This window comes from Diuraphis noxia, unplaced genomic scaffold (genome assembly GCF_037042655.1).
Source record: "Diuraphis noxia isolate RWA-SAM2 unplaced genomic scaffold, SU_Dnox_SAM2 contig0002, whole genome shotgun sequence".
NCBI classification, from domain to species: domain Eukaryota; kingdom Metazoa; phylum Arthropoda; class Insecta; order Hemiptera; family Aphididae; genus Diuraphis; species Diuraphis noxia.
Window position 1 is genome coordinate 62,460,281 of NW_028301712.1, and position 24,277 is coordinate 62,484,557.

The 24,277-nt window shown below is 31.3% G+C and overlaps 1 protein-coding gene and 1 non-coding gene across 3 annotated transcripts; both read right to left on the minus strand.

The window, feature by feature from the left end:
* Positions 1-42: 42 nt before the first annotated feature.
* Positions 43-19,872, minus strand: LOC107161673 (uncharacterized). Of its 2 annotated transcripts, none has more exons than XM_015508177.2 (5): positions 19,509-19,872; positions 4,596-4,756; positions 2,753-2,944; positions 1,555-1,681; positions 43-1,124 (listed from the first exon to the last, which is right to left on the minus strand). In XM_015508177.2, the coding sequence occupies exons 2-5, from the start codon at positions 4,752-4,754 to the stop codon at positions 916-918; spliced, it is 687 nt and encodes a 228-aa protein (XP_015363663.2). In that variant the 5' UTR covers positions 4,755-4,756; positions 19,509-19,872; the 3' UTR covers positions 43-915. The 2 variants fall into 2 exon arrangements, with proteins under 2 accessions (XP_015363663.2, XP_015363662.2); XM_015508176.2 differs by having other exon boundaries at positions 19,516-19,871.
* Positions 19,873-23,307: 3,435 nt separating this feature from the next.
* LOC149058759 (5S ribosomal RNA) lies at positions 23,308-23,426 on the minus strand. Its single transcript, XR_016190652.1, has one exon. It is a non-coding gene; the product is annotated as a 5S ribosomal RNA (ribosomal RNA).
* Positions 23,427-24,277: the final 851 nt, after the last annotated feature.

A 24,277-nucleotide genomic window follows, 5' to 3' on the forward strand; every position in this document is an offset into this window, starting at 1 on the left:
TAAATATAGATTTTGTAAAATGTATTAAAAAATAAAAAAATGTTTAAAGTCAAAAATTGAAAATATATTTTCTACAATATAAAAAAAAAAATCATATATATTGTTATATATGTATGTATTTACAGATTTAATAAAAAATTTTTAAACCAACAACAAATGTTGTATACAAAAAAAATAAATTAATAAATGTGACTAGTAGCACTCGTCCGCTCGTACATAATATTTTATATATTCTAAAATTTTACTTAAAATAAATTAGTTGCTAATTTATTGTTAAATATTAAAACATATAAACAAATTTAAAAAAATATATATATAAATATTATCTGAGCTATTTTTATTCTATTTTGTATCTACATTTTAATATTAAAAGGAAACCTTACTTGTTTAGCCTCAAAATGTAACACTATTCAAAAGCCTAGCCTATCAATAACAAAACAAAATAAACACAAATTGATTTTATAAAATATAAAATTTTCTGATCATTTATAAATGCCTAAAAATTATAAACATGTATTGCTCAGATCTTTGTTAAGTTAACCATAACGTTTTGTGTCTAATTTATAAAAAAAAAAATAGATTATTTTGTTAGCTTGTTTTTTCCTTATTTTTGTATTATTTATTATTATTACTATTATTTTGTAATTAAAAGTGTTTAAAATAAGAAAACTTTCATTGTTGTAATATTCATTAAAACTTTCAAACATTTTACAATGTACTTAAAAATAAAAATATGAAAAATGTATTTTACATTTCTAGAACAAAATGTTAAATGGTCACTGAAAAATAATAGGTTATTTTTGAACAGTTTTAGAAAAAAACAATAAAGAAAAACTCATAATATAATTAATATATACAAAAGAACACAATTGTTTAGAATTTTTGGTTTTTAAATCTAATAAAAAAAATGGGTTCCTAATCATTGTTGTTATTGTTGTTCAACGATGTTATTTTACCACAAGCTGATTCTTCATGTTTATACAAGTACGACTTGAGAGCAAACGCTTTGTTGCATTTTTGACAAACATGTGGTTTTTCTGTAGAATGAGTTTGTAGATGAGCTCGCAAGTTTGATTTATCTGCAAATGCTTTACGACATTTTTCGCACTCGTAAGGCTTTTCGCCTGAAAAATTGAATGTAAAATAAACACGGTTTTACCACATTACTCAGTTGAGTCGATAGATAAAAAGTTGTGAAGCCCATCTCCCCATAGGAAAATAGCTGGATAAGTTTTAAAAATTGACTGATTATTTATATAAATTTTTTATTTCTGAAAGAGCAGCAGAAATATATAATTGTCATGGCTACGTCTAAATTTGTTAATCGCATTCCATTATAAAGGCATATAGAGGAGTATTTGAAACACTTTGCTTCACATCATCTCTAACACAGACATTTTATACTTTGTTTGAGTATAATAAAATATAATAAGAAACAATTGCGTTTAATTTATAACTTAATTTTTCTGTTGGAAATTATTATTATTAGGGCTAAAATCTAAATTAAATATTGTACCTCTGTCAACAATTTGCGATTTATCAGTGTGTGCTTACCTGTGTGGGTGCGGATGTGCCCTTGCAACAACCATGGTCTAGAAAAGCATTTACCACATATACCACATTTACACGACTGGCTGTGTGTTCGCATGTGCATCGAAAAGGCGGGTATCGACACGTAAACCTGCACAGAAGTAAACAAAAAATATAAAATAAGCTGAACAGTGGCAATAATAATCATAGCATCAAGAATGTTATAGTAGGTATGGTTTGATATTTTATCATAACAGGTTAGTTGTGAATTAAAATATGTACCTAGTTTTAGTCAGAGGTAAGGACAAGGATTGTAATATAGTTGTAAGGCATATTCTACTGCCCTGAAAGTGGTTATATAAAATAATATTATATTTTATAGTCACAAATTGAAGATGGAAAATATTAAACATAAATATTTTATTTTTTTTACCAATTCGGTAGTCATTTGAAAAACAATATAATATAAAGTGAAAATAGATATCTCAAAATTAACGTAATTATATATTTTAATTTTATGAATGTTCTAAGTGTATGATTATATTATAATATCATATATTGTATAGTATATTATCATTAAATAATACATAATATGCTCTAAAAAATTGTTAAATTAAGAAATTATAATATATTATATCCTAAAAATAGATTTTAAAAAAATCACAATACGCAACCATATGCACATTGAACTTTTGATTTTGGGAAGTTGAATCTAATTTCTTGTTTTCGTTTAAATAATCTAATACCCCACAAAAAACAAAAGTAACATGACGTAACAACTTCAGAGCACTAATTATAATTTATAACCATTTAAAATATTGTGATAAATTACGAGGATGGCCAAACCGCAACTCGTGTTTTGTCGTAAAATATTTTTACTGACGTAATAATTGATATTATATTGATTTGTACGAGGACAAAACTGTCGCATACAAAACTTAATCTGACATTATTCTACGTCATTATATTGTTTCTATATCTTTACACATTTTATTATACTTGATATCTAATCTTATTTACGATAATATTTAAAAATCTTTGTTTTCTGCTCTTTGCACCACAGAGTAATATTAGTTATAATATAAAGTTACTCATATCCATTGAACTTACAAAATTGTTCATTACAGTATTGTGCGGTTCGCGACTCTCACTTTTCGCTAGACAATCCCCTGATACGAAAAGTAATTCGACAATATTATTATTATGATGATGATGATCTCACCTTGTCGCAGTGGGGACAGTGTCTGGCTTTGGTGTCTGCCAACGACCTGTGCGTCTGCCGATGCCGGGCCAAGTTGCTCGACGTGCTGTAACATTTCCCGCAATCCGGACACTGACGTTCCTTGTTGTTGGTCGTCTTCTTCGCACTCTGTTCCGTACTTATCGTGTCATCATCGTCGTCGCCATCGTTTTTCTACAATTGCACAAGATGGTGGTCAAAACTTTTTCGGGAAGTTAAAGACACGCGCTCAAAAGAATTGTTCGACCGTCATCAGAACATCCGAATTGTCGAAAAATTGAGAAAGTGTAAACATGTGAATTTAATTTAGTGCCATGCGTTATGCATTGTGTTACTAGACTTCTGAAAATCTAATCTGAGTGGTCAAAATGGCGAAACAATTAACCGCGAATATAATGATAATGAAAATAAAAAAGCAAATTTTAAGATAAGCAACTATGCATAATAACTGCAAATTTTTTATAGTTTCTATTTTGAATACTATACATTTTAATAAAGTACTTGGATAAACTTCAATACATAAAACTATAAGTAGTATAATATTACAAATTTTACCTATCGTAAATGGTAGGTATTTATTTTGTACACTAAAATACTAAATATTTATTTAATAATGTAATATCTTCAATAGTGTACATATTATTTTCAATCGGAGGGATAAAATATACCAAGAGGGAGATTTTTGCTTTAATTCCGTTCTAATATGGGATTGATGGTAAGCCCCCTCCCCCTAAAAAAAAATTCCAAATGCTATTTGTGCCTATCGGATACAGGTGATTGTATTTTTTTTATTAATTATAATTAATTATAATCAGAGCCGTGTCGTTAAGATTTGGCGCGCAGGGCAAAATTAAAAATATTCGCCCTCTTAAAGTTTAAAATATTATAAAAAAAATGTTTGGCACCTCTTTAAACGACGCGCTCAGGGCGTATGCCCCTAGGCCCTCGGCACGGCTCTGATTAAAATTGTTTAAGAGTATACCATAAGTCTTTATTTAAAAAAGTGTATACACTTGGTTGAAAAATAAGTAAAAACTACCTACCTAATCAAAAATAGTATAGGGGATTGCTAAAGGTCAGTTATTTCAACTAAAATGTACCAATCTTATGTAAATTATACCAATGGACCATAAGTGATGCGATTACTCTTTTGAAAAGTGATTTGAATTTAATATCATCTCTATTCAAGAAAGGTTATTCGGCAGTCTACTTTTTTTTTAATGTTGTCTTGAACTAGCTAAACTCATCCTTTACCTAAAATGTATTTAAATAGGTACCTATCTTAAAATTTATTCTGACCGATCTCAAGTAGATCCCAGATCAGGTTTTCAGAAGTCTAATTAGCGCGTAATCAGGTACATTGGTAAGATTGAAAATTTACAAGAAATACCTACAAATGAGCATATTATTATTACATTGTTTATCGTTCACACTCGCAACAAAAGTGGTGACTTGTACGTGCGCGTGCACGATCCCTATGCTTATATTTTCTTTTACACTACGGTCATACCCACTATACATTATGATCATTTATCACGCACACATTTACAAGACAAGACCCACATGCGTACAATTCGAAAACTGTGCGTTTGCAATCCCCCATAGTATCGTAGGTACAATGTTAGGAGGAATGAAACAAACTCAGTGACCATAATGACGTTTTCTAGTTTTTTTTTTTTTTTTTTTACGTTTAAGGACTACCAAGATGGGCGATGTACACAAAACAAATAAAATTATGGTAAGTAAAAAATGCACTTATTATTTTATGACCAGTATTACGATTTCATGCAAATATGGCGTGCACGGTGATGCATAAAGCTCTTACCTTAATGACCTTTTCGTAGGCACTAGGACCGTCGATGATCGCGCCCGTGTGGTGTCTGAAGTATACGATGCTGACTTCGGCCAACTGCGTCAGGTTGTACAGCTCGTCTCCGACCGACGACTGCTGAGCGTCGACGATGTGTTCGTAGGAGTGTGGCATTTCTGTGGGGGAAAAAAGGGCGATTGTTCGATTACCATTAGCCGACCACGACAACATTGTAATAAAATGAACGCGATCGATAAAAATAATAGATATTTGATATTATTATAAAAACAACGATCGGGATTGAATCAGCAGCGCGCGGCGGCGAAAGAGATGTATCCGCAATGCGGCCGACTAGCCGAGTGGCGACAACAATGTGGTTGCTGAATTTTATGGCGATACACCGCCCAGTCCTACACGTCTTCAACGCTTGACAGTTGATGTTCGGCGATAATATTTTGGATGTTGTTATTTTTAAACTCGGTATCGTCGACAATTAAAAATAATGTGACATTTGAATCTAATAATTATAATAATAACATTAACCGCGATCCATTGATAAGCACGGTGGTTTTTATCTTACCGTTTGGAGTTCAATAATAATAATAACTATGTTTTTCATTCATCGAAGGAACGCACGGACTGTGCACTGTGCAGTAATTACCTGCTATTTTGTTGGCAGATTGTAAGTTTTAATAAATAATAATAATATTAAATATTGATATTTCGTCCTTCGAAGGCGTCTACCTTCACTCACCGACCGCCCAGCAGTTGGTACTCGGAATCAACGAGGACAATAATAGATATCGCCTTATCTGTATATAATTGTACATTAGTACCCGTGTTCTGTGTAATACGCACACACAATGTAAAATAATTGTGCAAAAGTGTTTATTTTTAGATTGCTGGGATGCGGACGACAGATAATTATTTATTATGATCGATAACAAGTGTCCACGTGAAAATGCACTAGATACAAGCAATATCAATAAAAATAAATCAAATTTTTTGAATTATCAACAGACATAGTCGCATAAATCTATAAAGTATCAGCAGTATAAGCTAGTGGACATTGGACAGCGCCTACCACACCACTCTCTGCCTACAGTGTTCAACTGTTCAAGGGAATGCGATAGAGTGAGCAAGAAACCATCGTAACGTCCCTGTCGCGTAGGATATTACTCTTTCTCTCTTGATTCCATTAGTTTCTAGTTATATTCCCAAACGCCACAGTTTATCTATCTCGGTAATCTCGTTCATCAGGGTCTCTCTCTCCTCACAGTGAACAGTCTAAACGCTGTCACTAGTTTATAGGTCTCTGCCGTATAATGCCAACAGGTAACAATATACGGTGCCAGATTTAGGCGAATACCTAACTAATGGCGAATCACCTGATTACAATAATGTTTGAAAAAGCCTTAAAAATCGCAATTCATAAATTCCCATCAAAGATACACACATACACTGTGAAAAATATATATTATGATTTATGATCATCTTATTACCGGCCGGTCCCATGTTGCGTGACAGACACACCATACACGGTACACGCTCGGTACGATGTGTATCAGACCGGTACAGCGTTTTAACTCAATACAAACACCGACAAGGCGACAACCCTTTTTTGTGAAAACTCAGTGCTTAGGAAAAACCGGTCTATAAATATAAAATATAACGAGAAAAAAACGCAATAGACATTCTGCGTGACGTTCCTCGAAAGAGTTTTTCTCTAAGACAATATTACAGGGTACACGTCATCGTATACTACAAGGATTGAATAAATAACGAAAATAATATTTTAAGTTTATCACTCATTATGGTTGGTTAGTAGTTGTTGGTGTGTAGCTGTTATTTATTAACACGGGCTGTTTATATTTGTATTAATATTTACGCTAAAAATCATAAATTAGTCCTGACAAAATTATGTATATATTAATTAATATTGAACCAGGTCGAAATCAAATGGAATGTTTTTAATTGGTACGCATGTAAATTAGAATTAACAATATTACAATATCAATTAGAAATATGTACAGCTATCTAATAATAATATAGTAAAATAATAAAAATATGTGAAAATGTATAGAAAGTTATCAAGATGAAACCATTTAAACTCGTCCTTGTCGTGTCCAATCGACAAAACGATAAAATAAATAAATAAAATAGACAATAAAGGTCCACTTCATCGGTTAAGACAATAAGTTTTATGGAAAAAAAATTCCAAAATATATGTAAGATCTCAACCAAATATAAAAGTACAAATTTATTTTTTTAAATTTATTTGCTATTTTTCAAGTAAAAACTTTAAATATACTGCAGTTTAACCGAAACAGATGGACGACTTACATTTTCGAAAATGTCGTATAAGGTATAAGATATTTAAATCATGGCCCATGAGGGTCCATAAAAAATTGTATGCGATCCATTATCAAACATATTATAGTTCTAAAGTCGCCAAATATTTCAAGTATTCGCAAAATAAGATAAGGGATAATGAACAACGCAATTTTTTTATAACTGCTTGAAAACCGATTATGCAGATGGGACTTTTGATAAAACTGCTCCAGGTATCTTATATAGTTGAATGTGTTGCTTGGCAAGCCAACGCTACCTGAGAAGTGGACTAAAATAAGAAACCGATTGGTTTCCAAATCGTTGACCTTATCGGTGAAAACTCGCGTTATTATACCGTCCACAAATACTTTATGATGCATCAATCTCGCTGCATATAGTGCATATACAGACAAGAGATTATGTAATATAATATATACAGAGTGATCTGTTTCATCTATATCGCGAATCATCTGTGGAAATATACGAATCAACAAGTCATTTTTTGAGGTAAAAATAATTTATTGATTGTTGATAAATTGTAAGTTCTAAACAAAATTTTTAGATAGGAAAAAAAGTGAAAAATATATATACTGGAATCGCGCCTTTAAAGATCATCTACAAGTGTCCATCTGCAAACATGCATGTACCAAGATTCTTACAGCAGCTTAAAAGTATTGAAAATATATTGAAAAATTGTTATTTTACAAGCGCTTGAAGTTTAAATAATAATATCATCCTTCAATCCTTGTCTATTTCATTCTGAACCGTTTTTCGTATACCTAACTCACTCGTTCAATTCGTATACGCATCCGCAATTCGCATATTATTACGATTATAATACAGTGTCACAGTGACCTCTTTTTTCAATAACGAGATGTACCCAAGGTGCGCAGTAGAAGCGAATTTTCTGTTTTTATTTTAACTAGAAATTTGTTGAACTTCTGTTTCAGCCATAATTATTATGGGTGATTGCTGGGTGGAGAGGTAACACCACACACACAGGATCATACTGTATATAGTTTGCATCGTTTGCGATGCGCTGTGTCGCTGAATATACAATAATATTATGTACTATTATACGACCGTCGCACGTGGACGACTAATATACATATTATATTATATGTGTATGGTTCATGTGAGTACTGAGTATATATAAATATACTATGTATAAATATATACATTACCCTATAGTCTATATATATTTATACACGCACACATATACACAATCTTCGGAGGACATATGGCTCGGCGCCGCAGCGTAAATGTGTGCCGCCGCAGGTGACATTTTCTTCCCTACCGCTCTGGATCTCGTCCGCACTTCAATTTATATATTATGCGATTTATTTTTAAAACAATCGCCGACTTGCAAGCGGGGCCACGGGCTGTAAGTCGTCCGTCGTCGTCATTTATATTATTATCATAAACGTTACATAATAATATATAATATACTATGTTCGTTTCAATGACGAAATAAAATACAGAAAAACGAGACTAAGCAAATTACGTTATAGTTGCACTATAGAATTTGATCAATTTCGGTAAGCTCCCAGTGAAATATTGAACCGAATAAATATATTTCAGAGTTGATAAGCCAAAACTATAAATTTAAATTCATCGACATGTTGACATAATAATATGCTAATAATATGCTATGAAAGGCATCATCGCAATAACGTTTGAAGTAAGTGAAGAATCGATACGAGACAGTACTCTTTTTGCAATCCATTGCATGATTTTGAACGTAAAAAAGGCATCATCACAATTCCCAATTTTTATGTCACTCAGACAAATTTAACAAATTTTAAAAATCATAAAATTATAATAGATTAGATACCTAATATTAATCATTTATTATAATTTTCAACAGCTCCCCCTCCCCTATTATCTAAATATGTATACGTATATTTATAACATAAAAGTATGTTTAAAAGTTTCCAAATATCATAATATCCCAACAACTCGCACGTAAATAAAGAAATGAAACATGCTGGTTGAATCACTATATACCTACTTCTAAAATATTTTATTATTTTTAATATAAACGTTCAACGACAATAATATAAATTGATACCATTATAAGTATTATATAATACACCAATCATACGTCATTTTTATACAAAATTACTATAAATAAGGAAAAATATATACAGTGGCCAATTACTTTATCAAAAAAGGTTTTTTTTTTAAATTTAATACTTACGTACTTGTAGGACGAAGGACTTAATAGGCGAGAGGAGAGGTCAGCCCATAAAGTTTTTTCCGAATTTCATAATATTCAACTACATACAACTTTGACTAAAACATATGCACATGAGCTTAGACGATATTTACTATAATATTAAATACTTACGTACATAATAATATACGTGTACCTACATTCACGTCGTTCACTCTGTATGGGGTCAACACTATGCGGTTGAGAAAAGAAGGTACAAGACAACGACGCGTGTGGTAGCGTCTCGGTCGCTAGAGATCGAAAAACTACAAACGTACAAAATTTTGCGTAATAAGTAGGTATATAAATATACCTTATGCCTTATGGTGAGCTGCGTAGTGGCCAGGGAGAGCGATTTACCGGAAATCGGTGAAAATTGAAAAGTCAAGAATAATAACAACACAGTAATACGGGTTGCCATAAGCGCAGATGTTAAAATTTCGTTTTTACTGACGTTATAGTATCTTATTCTTATACAATAGCTGTATAACAAATGCATGACAGCTAACATTATTCTTTAAACAGGACATCAATTGCAATGCCACAGACAGATCTGTTTTTTTGTGGGGAGGGGAGTGGGGAACTGGAATTTTTTCACAGATTTTTTTTCTGCAAGAATAAGTACTTATCATCTATTACTTTACGACTCTCTTATAAAACAGTAAGCACACGTGAACTTTTGCCTTTTGTCAGTACACTGAACTCAACACTCGGTTAGAAACTACGGAATATATTTAACAATACAATTGTTTTTTTTTTATTATTATTATTATTGAAAAAGACTAAAGTGTGCTGAAAAAACGTAACTTATAATTGTTAACAAATACATAACACAAAATAACAAAACTGCACCAGTGGGACAACTGAAAACAAAGTAGGTAGAATAAAATACAAACGACTTGAAGATAAATACAAATTGCAAATATTTTACCATAAATTTACTCTGTATTATACATTTATATTGATGTATTATTTATAAAGGGATTTCTGTACACTTATACGTTTATATCATACCAAGATATTTATTTTAATAAACAAAAAACAAGACACTTCAATAAATTAACTTTTAAATTTCTATATATCAGGCATGTTATAAAAAAAATTACGGTAAGCTAAGAAAATATACTTTATTGTTATCCGCATGTTATTGTGAATATATTGGTTATACATTTATAATGGTTATATCGTGTGGAATAATTTATAAATATAAGCATTACGTATAGAAACAAATTAATCTAGCATATATATATATGTCGTAAAAAATTCTTTTTGAAATTTTCGGCAGACGTTCCAATTTTGGTATCACCACATTATAAGCCTTGAGCCCTTGACTACACTATTGTGTAGATATGCCATATGGCAGTACCATCGGTTCTTCTATAACTTCTAACTGTCACGATTAAATGTAAAAAATATATTTAAGAAGATCTGAAGATGTATATTATTTGTTTTTTCTCTCTGACAAACGACAGTCTGACCCACGCGCGCCATTGCTGATTTACGTCCAATACAAGTAATACAACCAATATGAGTTGTTACACTTACTAGGTTTAGTATTATAATTAAAGTGAATTTATCTAATATCAAACTTAATGTTTAGAAAATTATCTATTTGGTTGATTATTGGTGTTTCAATTGTTATGCAAAGTTATGTGTATTTAGAATATTATATAATACGAAAGGTATTATTATAAAAGTCTTATATCACAAATAAATTGAACATTGTTAAAAAGCCATCATATACAAACACGTATACTGTTTTTGACTAGTTTGTTAGTAGGTAATTTTGCACCAATATTAAAGATAGCAACACAAGATTAATGAACCAGTGAGCGATACAAGAATGGCACATTACCGCCAAATCCGCCTAGACTGCCTGAGTGGTAGTTAGTGCTTGGTACCAGAGTACCACCTGCCAACACTATCAGTATTCAGTTGAATGTTGAATCCACACTATAATACAGTGTGATCACGATAAGTGGAAACACTCAATAACTATGTGTAGGCTTCATATATTTCAATTCTGATTTTTTGGCTAACTAATAAACATTATTATACACATTTTCAAATAATTAGACTATTTTTTTGACAGTTAATTTTGCGCATACGCACAACAATTTTTTTTTAAATTGCATGATCCATTATTGACCACAAATGATTTTTTTTTGGTATTTTTTAATGAATTTTAGTGGTTGAATTTCTTTTCTAAGTCAAAAAATGACCGACTTATAGCAATTTGATTTTATGTTATTTGCATGGGTATAACAGATTATAAAATACGTAGTTCGTAATAATAATCTGTTATACCCGTACAAATAACAACTGCAAAATTAACTGTCAAAAAATAGTTTAATTATTTGAAAATGTGTATAATAATGTTTATTAATTAGCCGAAAAAGTAGAATTGAAATATAATATGAAGCCTACACATGGTTATTGATTGTTTCCACTTATCGTGATCACCGTATATTAGAATTAACTGGAAATGGCTCCGAAGGTATAGATTGGGATATTTTTCTCAAAATTCCATGGGAACAGTGCACGCAAGACAAACATTGAGTATCAAAGATAATGATATATATATATGTACTCCTGTATAAATTCTTAAATTGTGATATTTGCCGATTAATTGAATAAATTGATAATTTGAAATAGCTTAAAATTTCGAACCAGATCATTGCACGGCATTTATATATGTATCACGATACCAGATAAATTTAGAAGAATTTCACTAAATACTATCTTCCAACTTCTTTACTGTGGATGTATAAGTCAAGTGAAATTATAGTAATATAATGTATACATCAGGGATCACGAACAGGAATGAAGCCTCAGGAGAACAGTTGCATACCGTCACGGCGTCACCATTCCACCAATGTAGTATCACACTATCACCTATGTTTATTATTGATTACTCATATTATTTTAAATTGTATTCTGTTATGGCTCTATAAATATTTACTTTTCATAATTTAATGCTATTATTTTCATCATTAAGCAAAGTCGTGTGATTTTCTGCAGTTAGTCCATTATAAATTTATCATTCTTTTAATTGCTACTTTACGTCTTTACCTACTTAAATATTTGAATATTTGATAATCTATTCTATCTTTGTTACAAACATTTATTTTAATTTCACTATCTGAAATTGATCATTTTTATGAAAAATGTATGTAAGAACCTACATGTATATTAATGAATATTAAATTATTCTATTTTCTAGCACTTATTGAACGAATAACTTTATATTAATAATCACTACTACACTATTTTCTCAACGTATTTCGATAGTATACGGATAACAAAAATAGTATTTGAATACTCAACAATTAAACCTACCTAATATGAATGATAATATATTATTACAAAATAACATACACGTGCTGCCGGGCAGACTCCAAACGCGCACACTATGGACAAACACGAAACACCGTTGTGTGCAGATTATTTTTAGAGATAAACGCGCATGCGCAATTGTTAACAATAATATAATACAAATATTATGTATATACATATTACGACCGCGTGGACTTTTCTACTAAGCTCCCCTGCCAACCGGTGGTTATCCAGTTACGCAACTCCAGCGGTAGTGTGTATAAAATAATATGAATGTTGGGCTTATTAAACATTTAGTTTTATATTACCTCTATTAGTTTAAGTATAATGTTTGCATAAATTCACTTGTAAACATATTCACCCTGTTCAGAGCTCACCACCGGTTTTCCATTAAATCGTGTCCCAAATGTATTTATTTAAAAATTATGAATTTGTTGAATTATGAAATACCTTCATCAATATGGTAAAATAAATTAGCTACTATTAAAATTTAAAAGTACAACAATGTAAATACAACATAAATATACAGTTCAGCATAACTGAAAAAATATTTTGTGTACTATACGGAGTGAGAAAATGTTTTCATATAATATTAAGATTTAAATATTATAATATATGTTCGATAAATGTAGAGTAGTGAGTACCTAATATCTATTGAGTACTGACGTCAGTACGTCACCATAATAGCAAACTAGTAAAGATGGAAATTGAAGTATTGTACTACCAGTGAACTACCTACCGATGTATAATAGTATTTGTGTTGTACCTATACTCTCAAAAGAACTATAATCAGCATAATTTATTTTGCGTATATGCGACAAAAACATATTATTACTATATTATTCAGTATTATTTACGTTGGAAAAGAGAAATGATAAATTACTTTTATGATCGAACGTTGTTGTTTTTCTCTTGGCTAGAAATTTTGGTATTGCAATTTTTTTTTCATGTTCACGATACAAATTACAACTTTTAATGACTAACAGAATGTTAAAAAACAAAAAAAACAGATAAACGTTTAGTGCATGCATAAAGTTGAGGATATAGTAATTAATCGAGATTCGAGATACTTTTCGTATTAATGACTTTCATTTATTTGCTTTTTACATCGTCTCTGTAACTAATCACTAAACATAAATACCTCCTAATGACGGTGGACTGTATACACGATCTAACACAATTATAATTATTGACAAAATAAACGTCACTAATATTGGATAGGTTCGAGGTCTGCGTACCTATACACGACTTATGGTGAAATTTCAAATGAAAAAAAAAATTAGATCAAGAAATAACTAAGCGATTAAAAATATTCAACTATACTGACGATGCATATTATGCCAATCGAGCGTAAACTATTTCGTGTCCAGTGCTGCAATAACCGGGTGTGTTGCGTGTGTCAAACACACGGGCCCAGGGCCCCAACCCATAATGGGGGCCCAATGATAAAAATTAAAAAAATATATAGAAAGAAATAAAATAAAACTATTTTGTTATAATAATTATTATTAATACAGATTGAGCAATAGATCGGTTTTGTTTTGTACACAACATTATCGTACATTTTCTTATGCAGCCTGAATAACTGAAATTAAAAAACAGGTAATACCTGTATCACGGATACAGGAGGTAAGTTGGTATCGCTCTGCTGTATATTAGGGGGTAGGGTGGACCTCTGACTAGGGTAGGTTAAATTTGAATGCAATGATAGGTATCATTGTATACGAAAAACGATTCTGAACGGAGACTGTTTATCTGTCTAGGATATATTATAGATTATTATTATTTAAATTTTCGTGATTTTTACGTGTTGTCAAAATTAAAATTTGATTGCTTGTAAAAAAAAAATTGTGGCTATATATTTTTAATATTTTTCAACTGCTATTGTTACAATGTGTTAGGAGCTTTGTATTTAATTTTCAAATCTTAGTTTTAAAAAGAAAAACTTTTATGAATTTCTATTTAAGATAATTTGAACATTGCCGTAATTTTTACGTAAGTATTAAGTCAATATTTAAACTTCAAATGCTAACAAAAAAATTTGTGCGTATGTATTCTTATAATTTTTTAATAACTATAAGAATAACTTATGAGGAACTTTGTATTAAATTTTCAAGTATTTTGATTGGGCCAAACAAATTTTATCGACACTTCAAAAAAATTTTCCGAAAAATTTCAGTTGTCTATAAATATTTCGAAAATTAAATCGTGTAAAGAAAATGCCAATCTAAATAACTGGTAAAATTTTCAAGTATCTACGACTTATACTTTTTGAATAATAACAAATATTTAAAATCGTTTAAGGATAAATCGTTATCGTTACGCTATTTCGTAAAAATTTAAAATTCAAAAGCACTTAAAATTTTTCCTATAATGATGTTTCGAGTTTTCTCTACAGCTACTTGAAGGAAAACTAATGGAAAACTTAGTGTTGTATTTTTAGTCCTGTTATAAACAAAAAAAAATTTATGATTTTTTAAATTTTTGCGTTTTCTACAGATTTCGTAAAAATTTGAACTATAAACGTTTATAAAAAAAAATTGTGACTAACGATTTTTAATTTTTTTTAGTTTCAATAAGAACAACTCTTAAATTAACCTTGATTAAATTTTCAAGTTTTTTTGGTGATCCAAAATTTTTTTACCGATACTTCAAAAAAAAATTGAAAATTTCAGCGGGTCTATAAATAACTCAAAAAAGTCAAAACATTTTGAAAATTAAACTGTATATAGATAACACTAACATTAACATTTGGTGAAAATTTCAAGTATTTACAGTGATTAGTTTTTGAATTACAACCATATAAAAAAATCGATTTGGTCGAAAACTGGTTTTGCGTAAAAATTCTCGTTTTTCTGTCAAAACTGTTGGGAAATGTTTACTTTTGACCTGTATAATGCACCAAGGATATTCACTTTTACATCGGAAACCACCCCCAAAGTTTGAAATTGAAGCATTATTTCGACTAGTTATGCTGTACACAGACATAAAAAAAAAACACACATCATTGTTAAATCAATACATTCATCACTTCGTTCAGAATCTAAAATAGTTTGGTAGTTTGGTTGATTAAAGCGCGTCATGCGGAGTATTGAGTATTGAGTAATAACTCAAAATTCCAAAGTATGTTTTCAAATTTGGAAAAATTAATTTTATAATAGTCAATAGGTTAATTTTTCAATTTTCAAGAGGGGTGAGAGCCCATTCATTTATTTACACATGATGGGCCCAAAATGGTGTAGTTGCGACGCTGCCAACATGAGATATAGGCTAAAATCCGATCGGACGATTTTCATTTGTGTATCGACATAGGACGATAGGACGTACGTTATTCAATCGGAAGTCCAGTGATGCAGCTGTATAAATTACGCGGCCCAGTTGAATGATTTTTTTATTTAAACTATAGTTTGAAATCGTATATGATTTTTCCTGTGATTTGTGATTAACGGCAACATCTTGCAATTAAATATGTGTAAGTAAAACATATATGTTTAACAGATACCATTGAAGGTGGTCTGAGTCTAAATAAGGGGCAACTCGTTCAAATTTTGAAAATTTTTCAACCCAAAATATGGGATTTGTGCCTCGTTATGAACCGGCTTAAGCGAAAATTTCCACGCAAAGCTAGATGAGTGTTTATAATTTATATAATTTAGTTACTAATTTCAACTTACTTATCAAAATATACTAATATTAACTAATTACTTTTCGTGTTCCACACGATCTTTGTATAAGGCATAATATATCTAAATAATAAATAAAAATAAATAAAATACTAAAATACATATTACATGTAAGTGATATAGGTAGGTACATGAATAATACGATAGTTGGACGGCCATTGAAAGGTCAAGCACCATTTGTAAGTAATGTAACCCATCACAGCACCAATGAAATCGAAGAGGTAACTAGTAACCGATAAACAAAACTCCATCGCGATTCGCGTTATTGTATAATATTAGACGAGACAATTGTACTGAAACTATAGTACCCGAGTTATCATCACGTTAACCACCAATCTTCGTGTCCTAGAGAATGTGTACGTTGTACTGAGGGGTCTGGAAATTTAGTACGAGTGAGTGTTGGGGAATGATCGGACATTCAAATTCAACATTTCAAAAGCGGGCCCCATCAAATATTATCGACACGACACCTCCAACACCAACATCCGCGATTGGATATTGACATATTGTAATCATAGGCGTGCACAGACTTTTTCGCAGGGGGTTATGACGGTATTTTAATATATACTATAAGCTCAATACAAAAAAATAATTCCCTAGAAACTCTTGAAATAAATAACTCGTCTCATAGTGAAAATACGAATCAAAATTCGAAAAAATGAACCCGCAACTTGTCTTTGGCTTTAGATTTTTTAGTTTGAAAAGTTTAATTACGGCCTTCCTATGAATTATCTTAGTTACTTCTGATCAAAAATACATAACATACTTTATAACTAAAACTTTGATTATGTTAACTACTCTGCAAGAGAGACCATGATGGCATCTCCCTGCGCACGCCGATGATTTTAGGAAATTGCGAATCGACCTTTTTTGAGTCATTTAAATTACACTTACACGCGTATACGCACATGTGTTGACAAAAGTTGGCGTCATATGCGGGGATGTCAGGGTATTCCCCCCTCATAATTAACAAGCCCACTATAAATTAACATTTCAAATTATTTCATTAGAGCTTTACTGATAGATTTAAATAAAGTTGTTGACATGTTTGGATTGTTTGGAGCTATATGAAGATTAGAAGATACTCAGTCAGTGGTGGTCACAGGGGGGAGGGGGTTCACCCCCGCCCCGAAATGAATGGTTGATTAATTTAAAACGTAATAGTTATTTTATCTTATGTAGGTACCTAAAAACAATTAATTATTCAAAAGACGTTAAAATATGCTAGAAAAAAATGTTTTGGCAAGAAAAGTGAAAATCTTTAATAATTTGTAATTTTTCAAAGGTTCTAAAAAGTAAAAGGTATTGACTATTGGTACTTTACTACTTTAAGTTCAAAAGTTTGAAATTGCATGACTACAGTACTTCGTAATAATAATGTGTGTTTGTAAGTTGCTTATTATCAGTAAGTAAAAATAAGTAAACATATACGTATTATATTGCCGATATTGCGTATCATTTGGTTTAAAATATATATTGGTAAAGGAGGTCATGAACGTCCGAATTTTTTTGTTGAAACTGCGTTTAGAGATTGGAAAAAAGCACTTGAAAAGTTCAGAAAACATCAAACAAAAAAATATCATTAAGATGCTGTGGAAGATGGTCAAAATTTCAAATTGGTTTACGAAAAGAATGAAGTTATATTATATTGAATATTATGGCAAAAACACCGAGGCGGATAAATTTGATTTTATAATTAATTGTTATGACTTATAAAAATACAATAAATAATTATTTCAAAATAATGGTAATTATTCTTATTTTATCAATCCCCCCCCCCCCCGAAATTTTTACCTGTGTCCGCCCCTGTACTCAGTTAATGCATATAGGGTCTAACATTCTAACTATCTAAGTAACACCTAAATACATAAATTAATAATAGTTTAGTAATAATGTATTGTATGTTTTGTTTTATTTTTTGTAAATACATTTGTACTCATATTTGGCGTAAATAGAACATCAATTGGGGTAAAATTCTTCTCAAAATAAGTCATCATATAATAACATCATGTAATATTGGATGTCCCTCAGCAATCTACATCGTACATATTATTGTATATGTATTATTTAGTCATTGTTATCCCTCAAAAAGTGAGTTATTTATGCCTTATCTCAGATAACCGTGATAGTAACTACTAACTAATATCATACTAGTACTATCATTGATTATATTTTTTATAGAATAAACTAGTCTATTCTATAATCAATGGTAGTATGTATACAATTGTGTAAAATGACTATTTGTGTTGGGATAAAAATGTAATTGTTAGCGAGTGTTTTTTTTTTTTAGTGATATGATTGGCCGGTCAAAGCTTTTGCCTCCTTCTCAAAAACTGAAATGACGCCACTGGTTGACTACGATATTGGCGAGTCGAGAAGACGAATTTTTGAACATTTTTACGCTGTCGATGGAGAATCGGGGCGTGATCGACGGCTGCTGCAGAGAACATTCTTCGCGGATACACGTGAATACAAATACGCGATTACAGATACTTATTATACGTGTAATGTGAACACACCTACAACTTTACTGTTTAAGATAAACTCGAAAAAAAAATAAAGTCAAGCGACGGCATGAATGACGAAAGAAAATTGTTTACAAATATCATATCAGGACATCAGGTACGATATCCTGCAGAAAATTGCTTGGAGCCCTTTTATTGGAACCCGAGTTACACAACATACGTATAGGTTGATATTATTTGTTACCAAGTTATTTCGTGGTCCACGGAGACGATAGTATATAGTGACCCTTCTACAGTTCTACACTATTTTTTCCGACATTTCTCATTTTTTCCACAATTTATTCCACCGCTCACAACCGTTAATAAATGTTCAATAATTATTATTTCTTAACAGAGCCATAATTCAGGGATCCGGACCCCCCCCCCCCAATTTCAAAATTTTTAAAAGTTTAACAAGAGTTTTTGCACATCATAAAAAAATGTCATGCCCAAAATTCTTAAGAGTTACGGTCTCGTTAATTATTACAACTGATCTACATTAATCTTCGTTGCGGCCTAAACAGAAACGGAAAACCACCGAAGCGTTATGTCAACAACTGCAGATGAAATACTAGCCGATTATAAATAGGTACAGGATGTGATTCGCTTATCGTAAACCACGAAAAACCGTAGGAATAACGTGGAAAAAATAATAAAAAAAATATTTTTGTAAAGTTGCTGACAAGATGTTGCGATTTACACTACATCGGTCGATATTAGATAGAAACGTGTTCGGGCAGAGCAAAATATTACACAAACGCGATCAAACGGTTTTCTTATCGTACTCGACCGTCTAATGCAGCATTCGGTATAATAGTGACATTGCAGTAATAACTATAAAAATGTTATAAAAACTGACATCTCACCGTGATTCGTGGTAGGCGAAGTGTCAGTCGATGGTTCGCTCGCTTCGGGTAGTTCGTAGACCGCTGGAAAAGCTCACTGCTGCTACAGCTCTGCTGAGCGCCACCGCATCTTCGCCACGGGGCACCGACAAAATATTAGGATATTGAATTAATATCAATATTGTCTCGTTATCGGTCGGTCGGTGGTGGTGGTGGTGCGTTTGGCGTAGTCGCGTGCGGGGCACGTTTCGCAGTGGGCCCGTCGACAGACGACACCGTGTTGGGTTGTACAACTACTGCGGTGCACGAACACGCGCGCGCTGTAAACACCCGCGGGGCACCGCGTACAACACCGTCATCGGCGGCGGCGACGTCGTCGTCGCAGTCATTTCAGTATTTATACGCGCGGCCCTCGTACGGCGGCCGGAGGGGCGGGGGCTGGTGGTCAGTGTTTAAAAATAAAAACCGGCGACTTGTGGACTCGAGACTGCAGGCTGCACCACCGATGGCGACGCGTGCCAGCGTCAGCAACACGTGCGGCGCGACGATCCCGGCAAGTGGTCGTCGTGACTCGACTGTGGTTTACGATTACGATTTTACGAATAATATTATGTAATAGTGAAATAGCATGCGTACCGTTTAATAATTTATAACAACCACCACCCCCATTAAGGGCTCAACAAGTGGTGATCTAACGGGCCGTGGGATATCTTCCTTATCACCTTTTTTCCGATAATCCGATAATTCCGATAAAGTAAAATCTGATAACCATATATAATATTTTTGATGATCAAATAACGAATGATAAAAAATCAGCCCCCCTCCAAGAAAAAACCATTTGACCGCCACTGGATCAACATCGATCTTAGTTAAGTGTAATATTGTAAAAGCAATGTCTAGAATATGCCCACAATATTAAATCCTTAACATACAGGTGATCTATTTAAGTGTTTTAATTTGTCGTATTCTGCTTTTAAATCTGAAATTAAATATTTACAGTATCATTCTTGAGAATAAATAATAACTATAAAAAATATAAATTATTAAATTATCTATTAAATTTGAATTTCTCATTTTCTTCCCTACGTCTTGGTTTATAGTACATCTCGTTTGGTCCGTACCTCTTAGCATATTATTACAAAACAAACAGGAAGTATGATAATTGTATTATAGTGTTAGACAGACCTTGGTCAATCCAAAAGCATAAAATGTATATCTTATGAAACATCAACTTTACCTGAATACTAAATAAAAATTTGAAAAAATTATCAAAAAAACCTTAAAAATTGTAAGATAAAAAAAATTGCTTTAAATCAAACAATTATTATTAATACACAAAAAATATAAGTGCTCTAAAAAATGTTGATATTTTATTTGTTAAGGCCGTTTAGCCGTTAAGGAATGGTCATGTGTACAATAGCAATAAATTTTAGAAATCTAATTGGTAAAAAAACAGAGCAAATACAACAAAGTTAGAAACTAAGTAGGCAAGTAATAATAATAATATCATAACATTCATAACATAACATTTATAACGATAGTCAATAAGCCACGCCAAACGAAAATGCCAAAGTATACATTATACATATACCGATATATCATATATACATATAAGCACTATAAGCATTTACTATGGAATTATATCACTGACATTTTGAGCGAGGGCAAAGGCACCGAGCCGTCTGTTGAAAGACCGTTGTTTATAATAATTATAAGTTTTAACATTTTGTTTTGATTGCACTTTTTGAATATTTTATAAAATTACCACTTTGAATTTGGTCATATCAATAGGTTATGAGCTCTAGGAAAAACGGAGCAACACATAATGTTTTCGAATTATATTTCCTAGTCTCCAACCCATCCACTGCATATTATTTTCACGGCTTTAAGGTTATTATATATTATTATTACTATATAAAAATTAAATTTTTCTCACCAATTTTTTGGGGCTAGACAATATATATAAGAATCGATATTTATGTAGTCATGGTTGCTGTAAAATTATAAAATATGTCGAACACACGATTTTGTCGTTATATTAGATAATTTAGTAGAAGTATACTTACAATAAAAACTAAGACGGGCATTGCGTACAGTTATTATAACATTGAAATTATACGTGGATGCGTGTCCGTCCGACGTTAGACATTTGCTAAAAATAGAAAACGTCGGCCGGCTGTGTTTGGTATAAATAACAAATTTTAATATAATATAAATGTGTTTACACAATACACACATGTATAAATTGTATCTCTGTAAAACTCGCACGCGTACGGCATTAATTTAAAAGATACCTAATAAAGTAATAATATTATTAAAACACTCCCAATTAGGATCCCATTTCGTTTCTTTGTTCTCGGATATTTTGTTGTACCTCTGTTCTATTTCGTTCTTCAATAGGGCTTGGGTGTTTTTTAATTCGAGATACAAGTACATTGCACCAACACTAGTCGTGGATGCAATTGAAAATGTCTGTTGAAGTATTTCGCCATGTGATTTGCAGCAATGTGTTCAAAAGTACGTATCACCAGAAAAGTATTCTAAACAGGTCGTCAAAATAAAAACTGTGTTCGAGCGTGTAAAAATGAATTTGAGGGTCAGTCATCAAAATTCAACTTGTGGTAGGCCCCATATGAAAAAATTAAAACTGTATATAATAAAATATTAATTAATACTAATCAATTAATCAATCAGCAACACTGTTGTTGATGACGTCGAATAACACAGGCGCTTCATGGCTTCGTTAAAGTTGTTCCCTGCACGGCTGATCTCCACCGTCTTGCCAGGTCGTAACCAGTTTAATGTGTTAAATCATAGCCTATAATAATGGTCATATTGTGTATTGCAGATTTGCAGCGACACTCGTAAGCGATCGTTCAATATTACATACATTGAAATATATTTTATACATATTATGGACACATATGATTGTATTTATACGAATAAATAATAATAATAATAACAATAATAAATTACATAACCCCTAACCTAAATATATAATACATAGGACGAAATGTGCGTGTGTATGTCTAGCAATATTCTCTGTGTCTAGCTCTGTGCGTTAATTAACTATTATAACTAGGTATTAATTTAGAATTGTGTGAAATTAGAGAAATATACAGCTAAAAATGCAGTATAGGTAAATGTAGATAATATGCTGCTTATATAAAAAACTGAATATCGATTAATATTCTGCATGCCTGCATATTATATGAAATTTCCTATATATATATATATAATATAGACAATAGATAATAATTTTGTGTAGCGTGGTGCGTATTTGGTCGATCGGCGCGATAAGACGACGACAACCAATATAGTCGCGCAGCTGTACATGAAACTAAAATGTAAAATAAAACAAAAATCATACAATATATATATATATTATATAATAATTTATAATATTAAAACTTAAAACAGTAACTTAAATATTAGTCAGCTGAAAAGAATCTATTACCATAGAAACAATATATAAACATCAAAATGTATAATATATAAATATTGGATATTATATAATTTATTTTTTACTAAAAGTTATTTAGCAATAGAATTGAATTCAAAATGTCTGTCATTAGCAAAAAAATTGATCAATCAAACTTGTTTAACAAGCCGACAATGTAAAATAAGGTATTTCACACAAATTAAACAAATTTAATAGAAATATCTTAAGTTAGTTAGTTTGTTAGTTAAAAATATGTTTGATTTTTTGATAGGCGTTTGTCTACTGGACACTGGTGTTGAAAAGGATTTAAATAAAAGTAAAATAACTGTGCCTTGTAATTACGCGAGCTGCAATGATAAAAAACAAAAAAATGCCAACGGCACGCAGTGTTCCCAAGCGGTCACCCATCCAAGTACTAACTACGCCCGACGTTGCTTAACTTCAGTGATCGGACGAGAACTGGTGTATTCAACGTGGTATGGTCGTTGGCAAGAAGCCTTGTGTTAATTACAGAATTTAAACGTAACAACTAAATTATTGTACTCGTATTATATTATAAATAAAATTGGATTTAATATGTGTGGACTTTGGTTAAATTCAATGTGGTTAGGATTTTATATATCGACTGCCCCCAAGGAAAAAGGTCGTAACTCGTTTTTTCTAACTTTTCAGTATGAATAAAATAAGCATTGCAATTTATATTCTTATTTTATTTTTAAACGTAAATTTTCCAAAATAACATCACTGGTAAAATGAAGGTTACCGTAATTATTATAATAATCGGTTTTAAAAAAAAATTATGACTTCATGGATTTTTAAAACATACTACTTATAAAAAAAATTAGTATCTAACCTTTTTCGTGGATGACTAGCAAAAAAATTATGATGTATGTTGTATATAGTATTGTAGAATGTAAAATGTCCATAGCACGCATAAGAATTTTAAATGGAGATAGCGATAATTGATGTAAGTGTTCATTAAGCCGTAAAAGTAAAACCTTAACAAGACCCTACGCTCTCATATTATGCTCTCATTATATTATGTTGTCTCCGACTTGCAAAAGTGCAACCAAAGGCGCAAATAGGAGCTTAGGGACTACAGCACACCCAAATACTAATGATATATCATTGTACCTATACGAAAAACAATTTTGAGAGGAGACGGTTTATCTGTCTAGGATATATTATAGATTATTAAAAACTTTCAAATCTCAGATTTTTTTTTAATTTGCTTTTTATTAAATCTTAGATTAAAAAAGAAATTTTTTTAGGAATTTCTAGCTTAAAATAATTTACAAATTTTCGTGATTTTTACGTATGTTGTCAAAATTAAAATTTGAA